The sequence below is a fragment of the Sinohyriopsis cumingii genome, chromosome 6 (assembly GCF_028554795.1).
Source record: "Sinohyriopsis cumingii isolate HCF-2022 chromosome 6, ASM2855479v2, whole genome shotgun sequence".
NCBI lineage: Eukaryota > Metazoa > Mollusca > Bivalvia > Unionida > Unionidae > Sinohyriopsis > Sinohyriopsis cumingii.
Window position 1 is genome coordinate 73,301,838 of NC_142966.1, and position 20,005 is coordinate 73,321,842.

The window sequence follows — 20,005 nt, forward strand, 5'->3', positions numbered from 1 at the left end:
GCTTGCCTTGGGATTTGACCTTGACTTTTTTTATTAATAACAGATTACCCAGAACTTGATATATAGTGAAGATCACTTTTCTTAACATTTCAAGATATACCAACATGCTAGGTGTAACATTTTTGGCAAAAACCCCCAAGTGAACGGACTGGCAGCATGCACAATATTCTTCCGATATTTCCACAAATTAAGTTTGATAAAAACTCATTCTTGTTTGTCGGATCATGCTCACAAGACAGTACAGCTAGAAACTGACCTCTGACCTTAAAATCAATGTGAGAGTGCTGAACATTAATTTGTTTACTGTAATACTGTAACAGCTAAATGTAAAGTCTGGTAAAACTTCATTTTTATATACTAGTATACATGTTACTGTGTTTACAAGTTCAATAAAGTACAAAAATGTAGGCAAAGACCTTTGACCCCAAGGTCAGTTAGGCCCAGTATTCAAACTCATTCACAAAAGTGCTGATATGTTGGTGGTCAGAACCAATTACAAGTAGCAAGATGTGTTCTACGAAAGCTTTATGTCTATGCCACCATTCATGCAGCAGTGACGAGTTCTTGTAAGTTGGCCAATATGGTGCTATGTTGGAGGTCAGCTTAGCACCATTTTCCTTCAAAACTAAATGCATCATGCCATACCTTTAAAATAAAAACCAATGTCGCTATCCATCCATTAAGGAAAAGAAGCCATAACAAGATTTTTTGAATGCCAGGCAATACAGACATTTTGGGAGAGGGATCATCATTATTTTAATATAGTACACAATGTTGGAATCACTATATGTTCATGAGAAGTTGTTCTAATAAGAATGTTCACATCTTAGTTGCATCAGCATCATTTTCACTTAGAACCAATGATATCTAGTGAAAAGTATTTTAGTGAAAAACCTGTGTTGATATGATAATTGCTTCAAAATAAGTAGTAACAAGAATTTAAAGATGACTGCTGTGGTGTCAATATTAGAAGCCGGATCAGTATAATTTTCATTCTGGATCCACTCCATATCAAGAACCATTGAAGTGAAACCCTGATACAACCACCTGTTGTGCAGAAGTAACAGTTAAAAGATTTTCAAGATGGTGGCCATGTTGGATGTAAACTCTGCATTGTTTTATTAATTGGATAAACAAGATTTATTCAAAGTCTTTTAGTGAAGGGGCCCCGAGTGGCCGAGTGGTCTAATATGTTCATCGTTACGGATCACTGCCATCTCATTTCTGTCTGCATCGGTTTGAGTCTTGGATTCAGCTATTGTGGTTATGTGAGAAAGCTTGCCAGTAGCTTCTCGTGGGTCGGTGGTTCTTTCCTGGTTTTTTCCGGGTTCTTCCTCCACCATTAATACTGGCCGCCATGTATAGCCTATCTTGTGCTGAAAAATGGCGTTAAACCCTATAACAACTACAACAACTTTTAGTAGAAATCCCACACTGATATGACCATTCATTCAGGAGAACTAGCACTAACAAGATGTTCAAGTTTGCTGCCTTAATGATCTTGCTGAAACACCATTTTCATTTAGTAGCAACAAAACATTGTAAGAAGTTTTTTATTTTAAAACCCCAATTCAATACAATTATCCACTGAGGATAACTGGCTTCAAGTAAGACTTTCAACATGGCCAATGTGATAGCTATGTTAGATGTCAGATCACCACTATCTAAAAAAGTCCTTCAGAGGCAACCTCCATGTCAATATGGTAGCTACCGTTAAGATTTTCAAGATGGCTGATGTGGTGGACACATTGTAAGTCATTTTCAGCACCATTTTCAGTTAGGACAAATCAGATATAGCAAGAAGTCTTCTAGAGAAAGACCCATGTCAGTATGACCTGCCATTTAGATGGTATACCAATAACATGATTATTGCCATACTGGATGTCAAATCAGTACAAGTTTCCTTTAGATTAGGCTTGGTTTTGTGGATTTAATGCCATTTTTCAGCAAGTGATAGGCTATCCATGGCAACCATTATATTTGGCGGAGGAAGTACCCAGGAAGACCCTGATAAGAACCCATGAGAACCTAATGGCAAACCTTCCCATATACTCACAATGGTTCAACCAGGATCCAAAGAAGCAAGATGTGTGATCTGAAAATGCAAGTGCCTTAGACCACTTGGCAACCCAGAGCCCTTTTCCTATAGAATAAACCAGACATCAAAGAAATCTTGAATTGAAAACTGTATACTGATACATTCAGGAACATCAGTAACATCATTTTGAAGATGGCTAATGTAGCAGCCATACTGAATCTCAGATCAGTACCATTTAATTTATGACCAACTACATACCTGAAGAAATCTTTTACTTAAGAGCCCCCATGAATTCCATCATCCTTTCAGGAGAAACAGCAATTGCACAATAGCCACATTTACAAACTTATGCTAATGGATGAACAGATGGACACTGTATGCCATACAGATGGACACTGTATGCCAGACAGATGGACACTGTATGCCAGACAAAGCCATCGCTTAAGCTCTTATGGTATTTAACCTGTAGAGATAAAAGTACATGTAGCAGTGGGCAAGAAGTATGTTAGCAATCTATTTAAATCAGGACTTTTTTGTAATTGCTGCGGTGCAGAGTTGATGAAAGGGGCCTACTTTTCAATATCTCCTGATTAAAGGTACCAGGCTGAACACCTCAGTATTATCACATCTTCCCAATCCCCTTGCCATGTTTACTGAAGCTAATCTTAAATGTCAAATGCATGATGATTAAAGTTTTTGCCAAAATTCCCTTGCATGAGACAGTAATTTACTGTTGTACCAGAATGTTACCTTATCACTTTGGCCAAGCAGACATTGGACACCTGGTTTACATAATTTAACACTTGACCATTTCACAGGGCTGAGTTATGTAGTATTTTAAGAATAACACTAAGATAATTTATGTAAACTATCTCCCAAAAGATTTTATCAAATAGATTTTATCGATTTTATGATAGTCTGATAAACATTATTTCCAAAGATAAAGACATACTGTATATATGTACTAATAAGTAAATTCTACCTTAAGTCAATGCACACCCCTTTTTAGGGCTACAAAAAAACAATTTCTCTTGTACCCTCATATAAGTCAAGGTGTATTTTGCAAGTCAGTTCCATCTGAAGGGGTGACATTTGATCAGAGTTGCACTTTGGAAAACATTGCTAACAAGAGTTTTTGATGACCAGTGTGACAGGCATACTGAATGTCTGAATAGCACCATCAGGAAGAAACTGTCATTACAAGAAAGTAGCAAAAATCACACATTGGTATGATCATGAATTCAGAACAAGCAGTGATGACAATATTTTCAACATCTGGACATCAAACTGACACCATTTTCATTCTGGACCAACTATACATCATAAGAGGTCTTTTGGTGAGAACCCCATGGCAATATTATTTCATTCAAGAACAGTAGTGATAGGATTTTCAAGATGTTGACTGTGGTGGCCATACTAGATAAAATATTGGCATCAGTTCATCCATGATCAACTAGTCATCATAAGCAGACTTCTCCTAGAAATCCCATGTAAAGAAGACTTTCCATTCAGGATGAGTAGTGATAGCTGGAATTTCAAGACGTCTGATGTGACAGACATTTTAAACATTGGATCAGTACCATTTTCACTTGGGACCAACTAGACTATGGGATGAATATCTACAGCTTCATGGTAATCCTGCAAGAGTTTAGGAAAATTAGCAATATTCTTATGCTAATGAAGGAAGGGATAATGAACAGCAGACCATTCCATAAACTCTTCTAGTCTATGACCATAATATTGACCAGATTTCATGGTAATTCATTTACAGCTGCAGGATTATTTGCACTAATGAAACTACAAAACACACAAACAAATAACTCTATAAAAAAAATTGCAGTGATTTAACAAGTGCTGAATGGATTGTTCATGATATAAGTCCATATCCCAAGACTGATCACTGGATCATAAAATATAGCTTCCTGTTGAAAGATCTCATTAACAGAAGTGAATCTCATTATTTATCAAAATCATCGTCCCCAGAATGGTAACAAGCTTAAGATATGTGGAATCTCTTTAACTTATCCATCATATAACACTATACTGAAAGTTTGATCAAAATCAAACAATTGTTGTCAAATACAAAATGCATGATATTCAGTTGGCTTTATGACCAGGGTAAACTAAAACTGGAAAAACTGTTATTATACAGTAATGGCCTTGGTTATAATTAGGTCATTTACATATGAATGCACTATGCTAGCCCAAGTTCATTCATCTTTACTGACTGTTTTTTTGTGCAATCAGATATTAACAAACTTTTCATGACAGATTATTAGATGGCAGGACAAAACCAAGGTGCCCTTACTGTAAGCAGTGGGGCATACAAATTAAACTTCAGGAATGTTTTAAATTAAAATTTAAAAAGAAATGTAACTATGCTGATAGTTTCCTCACTTTTTCAATTATGTTAAATAATTTATTGAACAAAAACTGTAAATCTGTTATCCATAAATGATACAAAGTAGTAAAGTTGTAAGAATCTGTAAAAATGACTCACCTGGTAATCTCTCCAGAGACATTGGAAAGTCCAACTCCCAGTGATGAATAAACCATGATTGTCCAGGAAAGCATTGGATACTCAGCATGATCTTTGGATAATAGAACTCTTCACTATATCCTAACTATCCAGAACCTACAAATTTCTGAACAGATTCACATAAAATGTCATTAATTGTGATCAAGAACATGTGTCTGTACTAGGTTTTTATAAATCCAGATCTGTTCTTGCATCAAAAATCCTTTAAGAGTTTGTGACTGTTCAGGGTATATACACAAGATGTGGAATCACCCAGACTTCACCAGGCATCCGAATACTGTCCTGAGTACCCACACAAAATCTCTTAATTGCCCATGGCATATATTAACAAAGATCTCTTCCTGCAACAGGTACAGATGCAAATAATCCCTAAAAACTTCCAGTATGCTTAAGTAGGTCAGACAATATTTAATATACTTACGTAACATACTGAGACTGCATACATAATTTTTGTAGTGAAACTGCAACAGACAATGCAATATAGTATCGACATGCATGTCAGAAAATTTGAGTAGGAATTAAATACTGTACCATATTTAAAAGCACCATGCTGATATCTTTAAAAACAAAGTCAATCAAATCATGGTTTAAATACGATCCTTATCAAACGTGATGATGACACACATCTTTATATTAGTTTACATATGTCTGATTATATTTGCTACAATCTTTATAAAATGTAAAGATATAATAGACTTTTCATGTAAATCAATTCACTCATTCATGGCCAAATATGTCAAACATGACACATTGATGATTATTATAAGAGCAAATATATACACCACAGCAATATTACTTTACATTATCAATAGCAAGATTTGTAAGACTGTCACTCTCGCAGCCATGTCAGGCAACATATAAGCACCATTTTCATTTATGACCACCTAGACATCATACAAAGCCTTCTGGCAAAAACACCATGTTAGTATTAATTTTCATTTATAACCACCGAGACACCATACAAAGTCTTCTTGCAAAAACACCATGGTAGTATTAATTTTCATTTATGACCACCTAGACACCATACAAAGTCTTCTGGCAAAAACACCATGGTAGTATTAATTTTCATTTATGACCACCTAGACATCATACAAAGTCTTCTGGCAAAAACACCATGTTAGTATTCATTTTCATTCAGGAGGAATTGCAATAACAAGATTTTCAAAAATGGCAACTATGGTGGCCATATTGGATAACAGGTCAAACACCTGGTGGATGTATTTGTTACAATCATTAAAACTGTATAAATATAACAGACTTTCCATATATATGGTTTCATTCATTTGTTGCAAAATATGTCAAACAAAACATCATGATGATGATAATTGCATGAGGTGAGTAAAAATGTACAATCCTTTGCCACATGATAATAAGATACAAGATAACATAAAAGTTAAGGATCATTCCTTTAAAAACTAGCTGCATGGTGGTATTGTGGGCATGCAAGCCCACTATTGTTTTATAATACCTCAATACAAAAGACAATACACATCATGACTGAATGAAAAAAATATTAACAAATACACTTGTGACTGCAACAAGTAAAATGTATACAAGAAAGGCACACAAAATTACAACATTCATGAGCACAAGCACTCTAAAATAATTTTGTTTTTTTATATATATTTTTTCAATTTTTTTTAAATAATTTTTTCCCATCAAAACCAGCAAGTCATATACAGTTAAGCACATTATTTCTTGTATGATTCTATTTCTGTTCATTATGTACATGATTGGTGATTCTGTCTCTATTCATTATGTACATGATTGGTGATTCTGTCCCTATTCATTATGTACAGGATTGATGGGGCAAAGGCTTTGAAAGAAGTTTACATTGTTTCAACAAAATAAAGTAATACAAATAATTTGTGAAGACATTAAAATGAATCAAATCAGTCAGGCAATGGATCAAAACAAACCTATACCAATAAGTTATATATTTCATGGCAGGAATCCTTTTTCCAGACATAAAGCTTTTCATACAAATCTAGGACTCCAGATATTCCATATCTCTTTTGTTTCATTTTTCATTTTGTCACTTTTATCACCAGTACATGGGCTAAGCAGGCCAACCTTTTTCAGAAGTGAAAAATGTTTTAAAAATTTATGAATTGGCAGGTGCAGTTGAATACCATTACATTAAGAAGTCCAAAAAACCAACCAGATCGGGAAACTAGCTAAACTCAATTCCAAGAGACTTATCTCTAGTAGTATTTAAAACCTTCCTGTTATCAAATAGTGGAGATATTAGGATGTCGTTCATTGTTATAGACAAAGGATAGGTCCAAAAATATAATGACCATGTGTAGAGAACCATTGGCTTCAACAGAAAAGAATTCCAATATGGGCAATATGTCACCACATCCAACAACTGTCTCACTGTGAACCCTAAAGAGGTCCCTTGGGGATCAATGAAATATTCAGCCAGCAGAGTAAGTGCATCCCAAAATGTGCAATGTTAACATCTTTCATTTTGCTTGCATTACACTAAAGCATAAAAAATGCCAAAGAGATTGAGTCATGGGTGGTGTGAGGATTCACAGAAGGCCTACCTAGCTGAGATACTATAGTATATCACAGTATAAAAACCAGTGCCTCTGTTACATATTTCTCAATAGCTCTGTTGCAAATTATTATCTACAAATGAAACTCATTATGGGGAAAAAGTCGTATTTATTACAAAAGAAATATATACATAAACATATTGTGACAAAAACTCCTGGTAGTAGAGTGGTGATAGAGATGGTCTCAAATTTGTGTAGGAGCCTAAAAAGACCAAAGACTCTCATAAAAGGCAAACTACAATTGATGAATGAAGCAATAGAGCGGATTTTTTCTCATGTATATTTCCTGCACAATACTAATCAGCAACATTTTGGAAATCTTCCATCAGCGATCTCTTAGACAAAAAATACAAACTGTATGTACACAGTATATGCTACATATAACTTTGCCCTTGCTTGTGAAAATATATGAAATCTGGCAATAAATAATTTTCCTTCAAAATAAAGTCAAGAGGCACCCGAGTTTAGGGACACTAATTACTGGCACATAAACTGTATTATTACAAAGATTGAAATGGTTCATATTTCAGAGCATTGATAATCTAGGCTAAAATCTTTGAGCAGCTTCTTATAACACAGCAATCCACAACTGTCCACTTCCATGGTCATCAGCATATGCACTGGAGGCATGCACATTGCATGCTGGGATTGCCAGTATATATTTTAGGTTATGTATAGTCACATTACTAAATTCACCTGGCACCTCTGAACATTTTGCTGCTCATTCGCTTGCTGCATCCTGCAGCTATAGCAATGGTTTATTCATTTCCGTTAACAGGTAACTATTGTCTTGTTTTGTAATTCCTCAGTGCACCCAAGAAGAGCGCACATATGCCCAGCTCTTGACGTTATTGGTGACCTTCTCCCTCTCAAATTTTGGATCTAGCACTTGTCATAGATCACTATATGCAATTTGCTCTCCATCCCATAAACTAGACATCTCAGGAAATTTTGCTGACAAAGCAAGAGTGCTGATAAACAATGTAAACATGGTGCAAGTTCTGCAGTAACCAATGCACTAACGCAGAAGATCAAGAAACCAGTAGCAAAAAAACAACAACATCTGAGTGTATTATATCATTCAACATGTCATATGCTGGAGGCCTTTATTACAGTCCTCTACACCCATGCGAAAGTCTGATACTATGACTCTTCCAGTGACATCCAAGAGGACAAACAGTGTCCTCAGTATCTTGCTGTATGGTAGCCATGCAGGGCCTAACTACAGCAGTCAAGAGAAGAAACTCAACAGCATTTATCTCTGCACTTTAGATGACATACTTGGCATTACATGGCAAAACATGGTCACCAATGCCAAAATTCTTGCTCAAGCCAATCTGCTAAGCATCCTGTCCTAGGGCCTCCGCTAGATTTGCATTTGTTGCCAAATGCTAAAGAATTTTTTAAGTGGTGCTATTTTTTACTAACCAGAAAAAGTTGCTGGCAACACATTTTTATAAAGTTAATTTTTCATTTTTCATTGATATAAGTGACTCGAGCCACTTAATACCCATTTTACTATCTGCAGCAGTCAGTGGATCATGTCGGTAGATGATGAATAAGACATTATTTGAACATGACTTCAGCTAACTGCAAACTGTACGTCAGTTTTGAAAAGTAATTAAATGTGATTAGTAGGAAATAAGAAATGACTAAGGGATATACCCTATTGTTGCACAGGTCGGCAATATGATTGGGTGTCATTTGCACGTGTTGCTAAGTTATGTTTATTGCAAACTGTGAGTGTGAGATGCACTTGGGACTGCTTAGTGTTTTAGGGCTTATTTACTTAGGTGGCACTCTACAGTTTCATATTTTGCATAGTGTTAGGATTTTAAAGAAAAAGAATTTCCCCGTCTTTCCTCACTGGTTATACTGCCAATTTAAAAAAGACCTTGTATATCTTAGGTATAATTCAAAGAACCTTTAATTCCCTTTATTTTGGTGTATGATTGATGGGTGTAATAAGGGTTATAGAGTTAACAGCTTGGCCTTACTTCAGATGTGCACCTTTCAAAAATGTGCTAGCTCTACTTGGTCATTTTCACTTCCTGAACTTCAAAGGTAAATTGTATAAAAAAGAGCCAATAACTTTTTTTTACATTTTATATATTTGGTAATTCATTCATAGCACTTTCAGAAGCTGGTATTGTCTAGTCTGGCAAAATTCATTTTCCCTATTTTAATAGCTGCTATGTATAGTGTACTTTAGACTAATTCAGGCTGAATTTTTAACACAAGGAAGCAGTCATTTTAGTTAGCAGTGTGCTTAAATCATGTACAATTTCCAAAAGTACAATATCCAAAACAAATATCATCCACATTACATTAATGTAGCATAGAGGTATGCCAACATTCTCTCCACTGTGCATGTTTTAAATGCAAACTACTTCACCTTACATACATCACTCTCTCAAAAGTACATGTTAACTGGTGAGTGCCCCCTTAGATAACGTTTTTGTGGTCTGAATTTAACCAAGTAACACAGGATGCTTCTAAAAGGATGCCAGTTGTCAACTGTAAAGGGCCAGTCTCTTATATCAATGAAAAAATAAAAATTTACTTTACAAAACGAGTCTGATCAGGCACAAAGAATATGGCTAATCTAGCTCTGAAAAACACAGATTTATATCCAGCTGCATCTGAGGCAGCTACCAGGTTACTTGTTGTCCCTATTTCTACTGCAGACTGTGAGGCGAGATTCAGTCACCTGAATATATCATCAAAACAAACTTAGGAAATTCTATGGGTATATCTACTCAGAAGAATTTAATGAGAATTTCTATTGATAGGCAAAGAGTTGAGAATTTTGATTTCAGGAGGGTATTTAAGAAATGGTCTGGGAAAAAAATGAGGCAGATATTGATGAAGTGTCGGTGACATTGTTCATAAAGACTAAGCAGTATTTTGTATTATCAGTTATAAAGAAACAACATTTTTATTCATTCTTGCTTTTCATATGCTTTACAATGAATTTCACGTATATAGAATGGTAGTCATATTTATTATAATTATTCTTGTGCTTTGAAATGTAATATAAACATGTAAAAACTGTTTTAATGTCATGCTTATATAGATTAAAAATAGGGCCAATATAATATTACGCATGATTAAGTCCCTGCATCATGGCATATAATGGCTCCTATGCCTTAAAAGTGGCTCCCAATTTTTTAATTTGGTGAATTTCATGGCGTAAAGAAAAATATTTCCAAGGAAGGCCCTCCTGGCCCTACTTAAACAGAGATAACTATGCTGGATCAGACACATGCACAGGATGCAAGATGGACAAATCAAAAAAATATGCTTTACAGCCGAGGTCCAAATACCCAGAGACCAGCAGATATGTCCACAAGCATGACACAAGAGATTCAACACAGATATAAATGAACGGGAGATACTGGCAAAAACTGGTGCTGCAAGATCCAGGTTGGAGTGCAGTTTCATGCCAAACAGTAACTGGACCAGCTAGAGAGTAATGACCAATGCAGGAAACAGCTGGCCAATCAAGTTTTATCTATCACAGAATTCTGGTGTGGCACTTATGTTCAACTGAAAAGTTTGTAAAGTACACTTAGACCTTATTTACAGTTGCACAAACTTCAGCTGAACCAATATGCAGCTCAATGGCTTGTTGCTATTTCTCAACCTGACACAAGTCTTGGAAATTTTTCCATTTCACATGATGGCAATCATATCTCCCTCAAAGAGACATACTAAAATTGACATGTGATGTTCAAAAAATGTAAATGTGTCCCTTTCTGCTTATATTCACAAGAATCTAAATATTACTTTTTATTCTTCTGTGCTGACTATTAACACTTTTTAAAAGGCTAAATTTTCGTTTTGTATGCAACATGCATCATTTGCTGGATGCCATTTAAAATTTTTTATATAATCAACAGTTTAATCATGCAGACGATTTGCGTGAAAAAATATGTGCAGTTTAAAGCATGTGAGGTAAGGCTGTAGAGTTCATCTGGTTCCCTGACTAATTCCACTAATTCTAATATGAAACCCAGATCCAATCAAACAAAGATGAGCCAACTATCCGGATTTTTTGAAAGCAATCATTTTTCCATAGTTTTCATAGTATTCTGTAAGCCTGTATTTTAAGGGTCACTTTCATAAGACTTACGGCAAAATCATAAGGGCTGGCAGATCTGCAGTTGCATCTTCATTTTCTGTAATAGACTCCATAACCTGTTTAGCATACCAGTTGTCAAAGTGTGATTTCAACTCTTTGTACTCTTTATTTATTGTAAAGTCCAGTGGTTCAAGTTCCAACAAAGGAGTGATTTCACTGTCTTTCAGTTTAGTTAGCATCTTTGCCTTGGTGGTGTTGGCATCCTCTGATGTTGAGCACTCAGAGTAAAAATGATTTAAGTGATTGATCTTGTCAGATATTTTGTTGCGCTCATAGAGGTGGTAATACTGTTTCATACATGCCAACCCCGTTAGATATAAGTGGAACTTTGCTAATATAAGTGGCAAAAAAAGTGTAATCTGAGTATAGAAAGTGTAATCTATATTATTAGTACTAATATTAGTACCCATACTTTGTTGAGTCTACAACATCATAGCTAATATATTACATGCCATAATTATAGTACACTGTATGAAAAAATGTACATTTATTCTTACTACTAAGCTGGATCTGCAAGTCAAAGTACTTGGCAAAAACGGGCAAAATGCATGTGGATTAAAACCAGAATTTTAAAAAAAAACATAATAAAAAATTATTTATACTGAACACTCACTTTAACTAGTCTGCATGTCTAACTTTTGCTGAGTCATCATCCACTAATTCTGCAATGGAAATGATGATGTGCTAAGTGCTGTATTGCATCACTCTCATATTCTTCTTTAAAAATGTGGAAAGTGGTAATGAATTATACTTTTTTTATACAAAACCATGAAAATTGAGCCCCACAAAAATGATGCAACAGTATATATTATATTTTACTCTGGTTTCTCATTTTGCACAAATTTTTCGCCTTTAACAAAAGATTTCTGTGAAATTTTCACATTTAGAGATAAGTTTTAACAGATTGTTGGATATGCTTGCGACAAATTGGACATTTTCGAAAGGCAGGAGCACAGGTCTCACAACAGACTAGATGGCCACAGGGAAGAAAAATTACTCTGACTGGATTCTCCATGCAGATTTTACAAGTTGTCTGCTCCTTAAGTTTTTGGTTTTCCTCCTCAAGCTCTCCATAATCTGGAAAACAAATATTGGGCAAGTTGAAATGTCTGAATTCTATTATAATATTAAATGTTAATAGTAGAATACAGATGCATGGATGTCCTCCTTTTGACTCAAAATTAACTGAAACAGAAGGCCATAGTCTGTATGTCAAATCAACACCTTAAGTATAAACCTACATATATTCAAATGTCATCTTCTGTGCCTGTGACCTTGAACATAAGGTCAGAGATACTGGCAAATTAATGAATTTTCTCTGCTCTTTAATGCCTCATATCAAACATGAACCACCAGGGTTTTACAGAACCCAGTTCCCCCACCTTTATATCTGACTTGCACAAATATTTAAACAAAACTTAATCACAGAAGCATAACACTAATTACAATGTTACTGTCAAAGTCTTCCCAATAAAAAAAATTAAACGTATGTCTTTCCATGTTTATGGGGATAAGACAATTAAGGAAACACAAGCACATGAAAACTTGTAACTAAGACCTCAAAAGAACTTTCTGGGAATTCGACCTGAAGGACAAAAGGGAAGAGCAAGAATGTCACAGAATTAATTCATTTTCTTGAGTGTAAAAAATCAATTTATAAACCCAACTTACTGATGGGTCAAGAAGTAAAGCAAATTAAGAATGTTAACTAAAATCTTTAATTGCATTTTCTTTGTCTATGACCCTTATTCCATAATTAAAAGGGTGGGCAAGTGCATGACAGGCTGCTAGCAAATTACCTTTCCAACACAACTAAGGAATGATTCTGCTACATTAATTAGTACTACCTGGTGGCCCCAATTTCTGTTGGTGGCTTAACATTTTTTATTGTGTAATGTCCCAATGAAAAGTTTGTAAATTTTGTTTGACTGGAACTGTAATTTACTAGTTTCCTTACCAGAAGACACCTTAATCATACAAAAACTTGTTCACTGCAGGTAATCATAAGTTAAAGCTGGACCCTAATAGCTTGACATTTCCTGGCTAGCTAGAAGCTGGTGTAAATTAGTAAAACTGGGTGTAGTAAGTTTAAAATAGTCACTTCTGACTAATGTTTTTGCATATTTTCATGTCAGATTATTAAAATAGTGATGAAATATTATTAGAAGTTTATACAAATGTTAAAACTTCTCTTATTTTGCTTCATCACAGTTGTTAACAAAAATCATCAACAACAAAAGCACCTTGCAGTAAAAGATCTGTAGAACCTTTCCTAGAAGCTCTCTTTTCATCTGTATATATGATGAAATATTGGAGACAATGATTCATTTTATTAGTAATGGACCTGGAAATATCCAGTGAATCATAATTTACTTTAGATTGGGCAACAAAAGTTAAAAATTTTCATTTATATTTTAAGGTTACTTTGTGAAGTTTCAACAATTCTACAATGTTCTGATCATTATGATCATCAAATTTGCACCAAAACTGGCTACAGAACATTTCTTTTTCTATTTTCTATCATTCTTTCTCTTGGATGAAAAAAAAAAAAAAAAGTTGAAATTTAACTTTCATTATTAATATTCAGTATTGAAACTAAATGGGGTGGGGGTAACATAACATCATGAAATCAATGCAAGGCAAGTGACCTTTGCCTTTTGGGTCTGTTCCAGTGAAATGACAGACTCTGTGATGACTATTTTGCCTGAATCCACCCTACTCCCTGACATTATCCTTGTAAATATTGGGATTCTCCAACATATGCACATTTTCAAAAAAGCTGACTTAAAAGCAGTCAGCTCCCCATTTTCATAATATGGGACATGTATTCCTTCCATAATAAGAATTTTGGTTGGCTAATTGACAGAATATATTGGTAATGGTCGATACACATACTGTGTGCTTTGAATTGCTAATATTTAAAACATGGCCCAAGATTCATCTGCCATTGTAAGCTTGGTTTAGCATGAAACGCTAAACAACTTTTTGACTACTATACTTCTAATGAAACTAAACCATGTTTATCTGTGACATTTATTTCATGCTTTTTTATTGATAATGGAATACAATTGTAAATAAAGTTCTATTTTCTAGATTCCTATCCTTTAAAACACAACTTGAATTTGATGTGAAATAAACCAACTGTACCATATGATCTAGGTCAATTTATTCGAACAACACCCTTAAAACACAAACTGAATTGGTAAAATACAGTCTCTATTTATAGGATGTTAGATGAATAGATAAATTTGTTTTGTATTAAGGATTTGTTATAAAGAAATATGTTTAAAAAAAGGACTTCTCCATAAAACAAGAATAAAATTATTTAATTTCTGTCAATTTTTGTTTATAATATTACCTATTTTTTATTGGCTACAAAATGGACAAACAGAGTACAAAAAAAATTATGATTGATTAGATTTAAGAGGATAGAAATCATAGGTCTATGTGTTAAAAATTCCCCAAAATAGCCATTTTGTAATGGAAGACCTAACATTGCATAGGTAGAATAAGCCTGCAATGTAACGTCATAAGTAGAGTGACTTTACACTGTGTGTTATGAAGTGTCTGATATCCTGTTAACCGTATGATATATGCAACTACATGTATACATTTCATATCCATTCTTACACTTATATTTGGGACTATTCAACTGAGTATAAACCTTAAGTCTGCAAATCCTAGGTCATCTCCGAAAAACACAGTTTAATGGAATTTCTGAAATTAAGTGCATTTAAACAAGTGTCCCTTGATGAGACTGATGCCCTATTGGGCAAAAAGAAATTCAAAGAATTCAAGGCAAGACCATTTCATTTCTTTTAACTGCTAAGTGTTCAAACCATCTCTGATATTCTCTAGCAATAACAAAATTTTCAAATTTGCTACCATGGTGGACATATTTGATACCAGACTGGCACCAGTTTCATTTAGGTCAAAACCCCATGTCATATTTATCATTCATTCAGGGGGAGAAGTGACAACAAGATTTTCATGACAGGAATCTGGGACATACAACTGGTACCATTTTCATTTAGGACCATTCATTTGTGAGGGGAGATAACAATATTTTCAAGATAGCCACCATGGTGGCCAAATTGAGGGTTAGTCATTTTCATTTATAACCAAGTAGACACCATAAGAACTCTTCTTTTGAAAACCCAGTGTCAAAAAACTTTAGCTAAAACAAGATTCTCATGATTGCTACACACTGGATGCCAGATCTGCTCTATTTTAATTTAAGATCAACAAAACATTATAAGAAGTCTATTGGTATAAGTATGATCATTCATTCAGGCGAACTTGTGATAACAAGATTTGCAAGCTGGCCACTGTGGCGGCCACATTAGACCTCAGATCAGCATGACTTTTATTTAGGACCAAGAAGACATTAATATTGGGGTTAGAAGTGAAATTATATTTTGAAATTTCAGGTTCATTTTGTTTTTCTACCTAAGGTTTAATAATAAAAAAATACACTACAAGAAACAAAGTAATTTAATTTTTGCTGTATTCCAAAATAAATACTGGGTTCATACCGAATTCTGAATGATAAATTCAAAGACTTTTCCCAAACTTTCAAAGACCACAAACATAGATTTCCAAGACCTATTTTTGCTAACATTTTGTATACAAGCTATGTTATATGAGAAAACAATGATGAAATGAAACTGAATGGGTCATCAAAAGATAGAAACCAGGAAAACTCGATTACATCTGAATCTAACAACCTTATTTGTGACTATGGAAAGAAATTAAAATGTTTGGGTTTATTTCAATTTTCAAAGACTTTTAAAGACCTCAGGGTAATCTGCTCAATTTTCCCAAACTTTCAAGGCCTTGAAGATGCTACCTCATTTTTCCCAAACTGTCAAAGACCTTTAAAGACCATATGAACCCTGACAACCGTAGATTCATCAATACACAGTAACAATATTAATGTGCAAATAGCACCACCCAGCACCTTTAACTTCACTGAATGCTTGACATTAGATTTATAAAAATTCTTGCTGTGTTCTACTTAAAATAGAAATTTAGAGTCATATTGCAAATGAATGCACCTGGAAACAACTTTTATAGTTGGTCTGGAATGGATGGATTTGTTTTTCTGTTGATTCAACTAAATCATGGTTCTCTGCTTGTGATGGACTAAATTTATTGAGACAATTATATTTCAATGTAAATGTGATTTGAGCAGTTGAATCTGTTTTGTCATTGTTTGGAATCCTAATGTGGGGAATCATAACACTATGGAACATCACATTGTTTCATTTTGAGTGCAGTAAGGAGAATGTGATTGCAGCTGGAAATTACATAAAATTTCATGGTGTGTATCAAGTTTTGGAACCCATGACATGAGTACTGTCATTCAGATTTACAGAACTAACAAACGAAGTACATTTTGAAGAAATTCCCAATGCATAAATTAGGTATAGTTAATGCCATTCTTATTGTCAGCTAACGACCCATGTTTATGCCCTGTCACTTGCATGCTTGCTCTTGGACGGTCTCCAGCAATGACCTGTATGGCTCCAATCACTATGATGTAGGATTAACATTAATAAAGGCTAGCCTAAAATGTTATGAAAATAGTTAAATGGGGAAAACTGCAAAGAATTGATGTATGAAAGTCTTGTTTGTCATTAGTTCTGATGCTCTAAGTTTTCTTCCAAAGCCTTCAGATGCATTTTTTTCACAAATTTAGGGTTATGTCCGACTTGTAAAATGGTATGTCTCTGATAGATATGTGACATTCCTTGGCTTCAATATACTTTTTTATGTTATTTTTATAGACTCTAGAGAGCACTGGTCATAGCATACATGCCAACCCCTGGTGAGGAAAAAGTGTAATCCAAGTGGACAAAAAGAGTAATCCGAGCAGAAAAAGAGTAATCCACATGTAACATGATAAAAGTTCAATGAGCATATGTACAAAATGATTTATTTATCCCTCTGGACTTTTAACATCAATTACTGCTTCAAGTCTTCATATATAGCACTTTTAGCTTTAAAAAGCAACGGACTCTCATACTGCATTTCAAAACACTTTGTACCAGCTGACACAATGAATGTTTTGCACACCAGTTGAGCACTAAGTGCTGGGTTACAGAGCCTGGATCTGAGTTCAGTTTTGCTTTTGTTAACAATACTGAACAATCTCTCACAGTCAGCATTAGAATGGTAAAGAACCAATATTCCTTTCATAACCTGACAAAGAAGAGGAAATTTATATCTTCCAGTTATTGGGTCTTCTAGTTGGGAAATAAGATGAAAAAAATAAGATGAAAAAAATCAACAATGTCCGCATGAAGTACATTGTCAGGTAGAGGCCTACATGATACTTCAGGAGTTCCTTCTAATTTATCAGCAGCCTTTCCTGCAGCATGGTGCATCATATGACAGAGACAACCTGATATGAACAATGACATTTTTCAAAATATAGAAAGCAACTCCTTTATGAATTCCAGTCATCACTGATGCAGTATCAGCTGAAAACCCCATACAGTTCTGCCAACTTATATTTATTCAAAGCATTATCAAGCAAATAAAAAAATGTTTTCTCCAGTGGAATCTACTGTTAATTCTGGTAATGAAAGAAGAGCACTCTGACTTTTCCCTTTTCACTGTCAAAGTCTCTTACACAGACTGGGTACAATGTTTTGTCATCATAATCACTACTCCTGTCTGTTGCAATACTAAATGGTCCAATTTCAATGGCTTCTGTAATTTTAAGTGAAGTATCTTCTGCTAAACACCTAAAAATATTAGATAATTGTTCTTGCACATGCATATTTTCCAGAATTTTGGAATCAGGAAACATCCATTTGAACAAAGGACCAATGTAGTCTTCTACTGCTAGGGGTGGTCCGTGTTCTATAAAAAACTCAGTACATAATGCCTTTGCATTTATAAAATTCATGTCCACAATTTAGTTCTACTGTAAAAAAGAAGTAACCTTTGTATTGGAGTAGGTAAAATGAGCTGATTCAAGGTTTCTTTGTTTTACCACCATGACCAATATTAAAATCCTTTCCACACAGCCTGTGCACAGCTTCCACACAGCCACACAGCCTGCAAGGGGCAGGACACTGCCCTAGAATAAAACGCTGTATTGTGTAATTCATGTATTCATCTCTAAATCGATTTTTTGTCTTTTCCTAATCCATCTGTGAAATTATTTGAAAAACATTTTGACTCTAACACATGCATTGACTATAATAAATTTGACTTGACTTTTAGCGCCAAATACATACAGACTGGTTCTGTACCAGATATGAATTTAAACAAAGAATCTGCAAGCAAAGATTACAAGTTAGAAAACCAGTCTGATCTCTCCTAACTAAGCCATACAGCTGCTATAAATAGAAACTGAGGTCAAAAGTTTGAAAGCAGAACCAGCATGTTTCTTGGAAATATGGCAGCTGCTATAAACAGAACATAATACTGTTAGGAAAGTGCACACAAGTCTATGGACAAGTGTACTCTTATGTCGTAGTTACATAGAAGCCGTCTTTTCTAGAATACGGTCTGTGGGATTAATGGGATGTAAATAAAAATGAGAAAACAAATTAATAGTTCTTTTTGGAGGGGGATATATTTTTTCCATGTCCAAAGACGGACATGCATGTGGAAAAAATAACCTCATTGTCACAACACTTACTAAACTGTTATAAACTACGATGATTGCTTTGTTATTATTTTGCATGTGCATATTTTCTGATTTCTCCAAGAAGAAATTAAATAAAGGTAAGTAAAGAATTCATAATTCACTGGCTGGTTCGAGTTTACCTCTGAGACCAGGCTGTACTATAATGTACAGTACTTACACAGTGCCAATCATGCTCAACATCCTTGTTTATTCCCAAACATATTAGATGCAGATAATGCTTTATTCATTTTTTGACCAAATCACATTCTTCCATATAAAACTTCAGCTAGCCAGTAATAGCTGTTTCATTTAGGTTTATCAACACGCTCAAGAGTTACTCTTTTTCAGTGATATAAGCGTTGCCACCAACTCAGGTAATCTTTATGAAAATGTACACACGTTCAATTATGCAAGGTACAACCAGCATATGGTAACTGTTACATGTTCATGAAAGAATGGTAATAATATAGGCTAAAATTCTGAATATAAATCAACAAAGATCATCATCAATCTATTTTACTTTTATGTTTTGGCTGAGCAAAATCATAATTTTCCACACAATGGAAAGCTGGATGTTTTGACGTCTCCTTTCTTTATAATTGGAAAATTTGTCTTTTGTATTATGACAGCAATACAGGCCAGTTCATCATTAAAACACTGAAACTGTCTTGGGTTAAGAGGGAATTTTGACCGACAACTATTCCAGTACTTTGATGTATACTTTCCTTTCACTCTGTAATATTGGCATGATTACCGTAGTTTTGTAAAACAGGGTGTAAGGTCATTTACATCAAAGCAAACTAGAACTCAGTTTTTTTGGTATTTGCATAATTTTTGAAGCATCATTTATGAAACTTCATTATTGTATTTTGGATTTATCATTAAAGTTTAGTGCAGTGGTGCCCATGATTCGAGTCCAATGGATGTACTTCATTCAGTGGAACGTACTTCATTAAGTATGTCTTCAAACCTACAATGTACTTGCGGTGGTACCATTATGTAAATACACTCACTAGCCTAATTGCGAGTGTTGAATCAAACCCTATTGTTGTTCATTGTTGTCATACTGGGATAT

At 34.5% G+C, this 20,005-nt stretch overlaps 1 protein-coding gene across 4 annotated transcripts in view; it reads right to left on the bottom strand.

Moving 5' to 3' along the window:
• Positions 1–20,005, bottom strand: part of LOC149797204 (baculoviral IAP repeat-containing protein 2-like) — a 162,783-nt gene that overhangs the window by 13,908 nt on the left and 128,870 nt on the right. For all 4 annotated transcript variants that reach the window (XM_089961892.1, XM_089961894.1, XM_089961891.1 and 1 more), the window contains one exon: positions 4,539–12,362. In XM_089961892.1, the coding sequence (XP_089818018.1) occupies positions 12,169–12,362 (194 nt within the window). In that variant the 3' untranslated portion in view covers positions 4,539–12,168. The remainder of the gene's footprint in view (positions 1–4,538; positions 12,363–20,005) is intronic.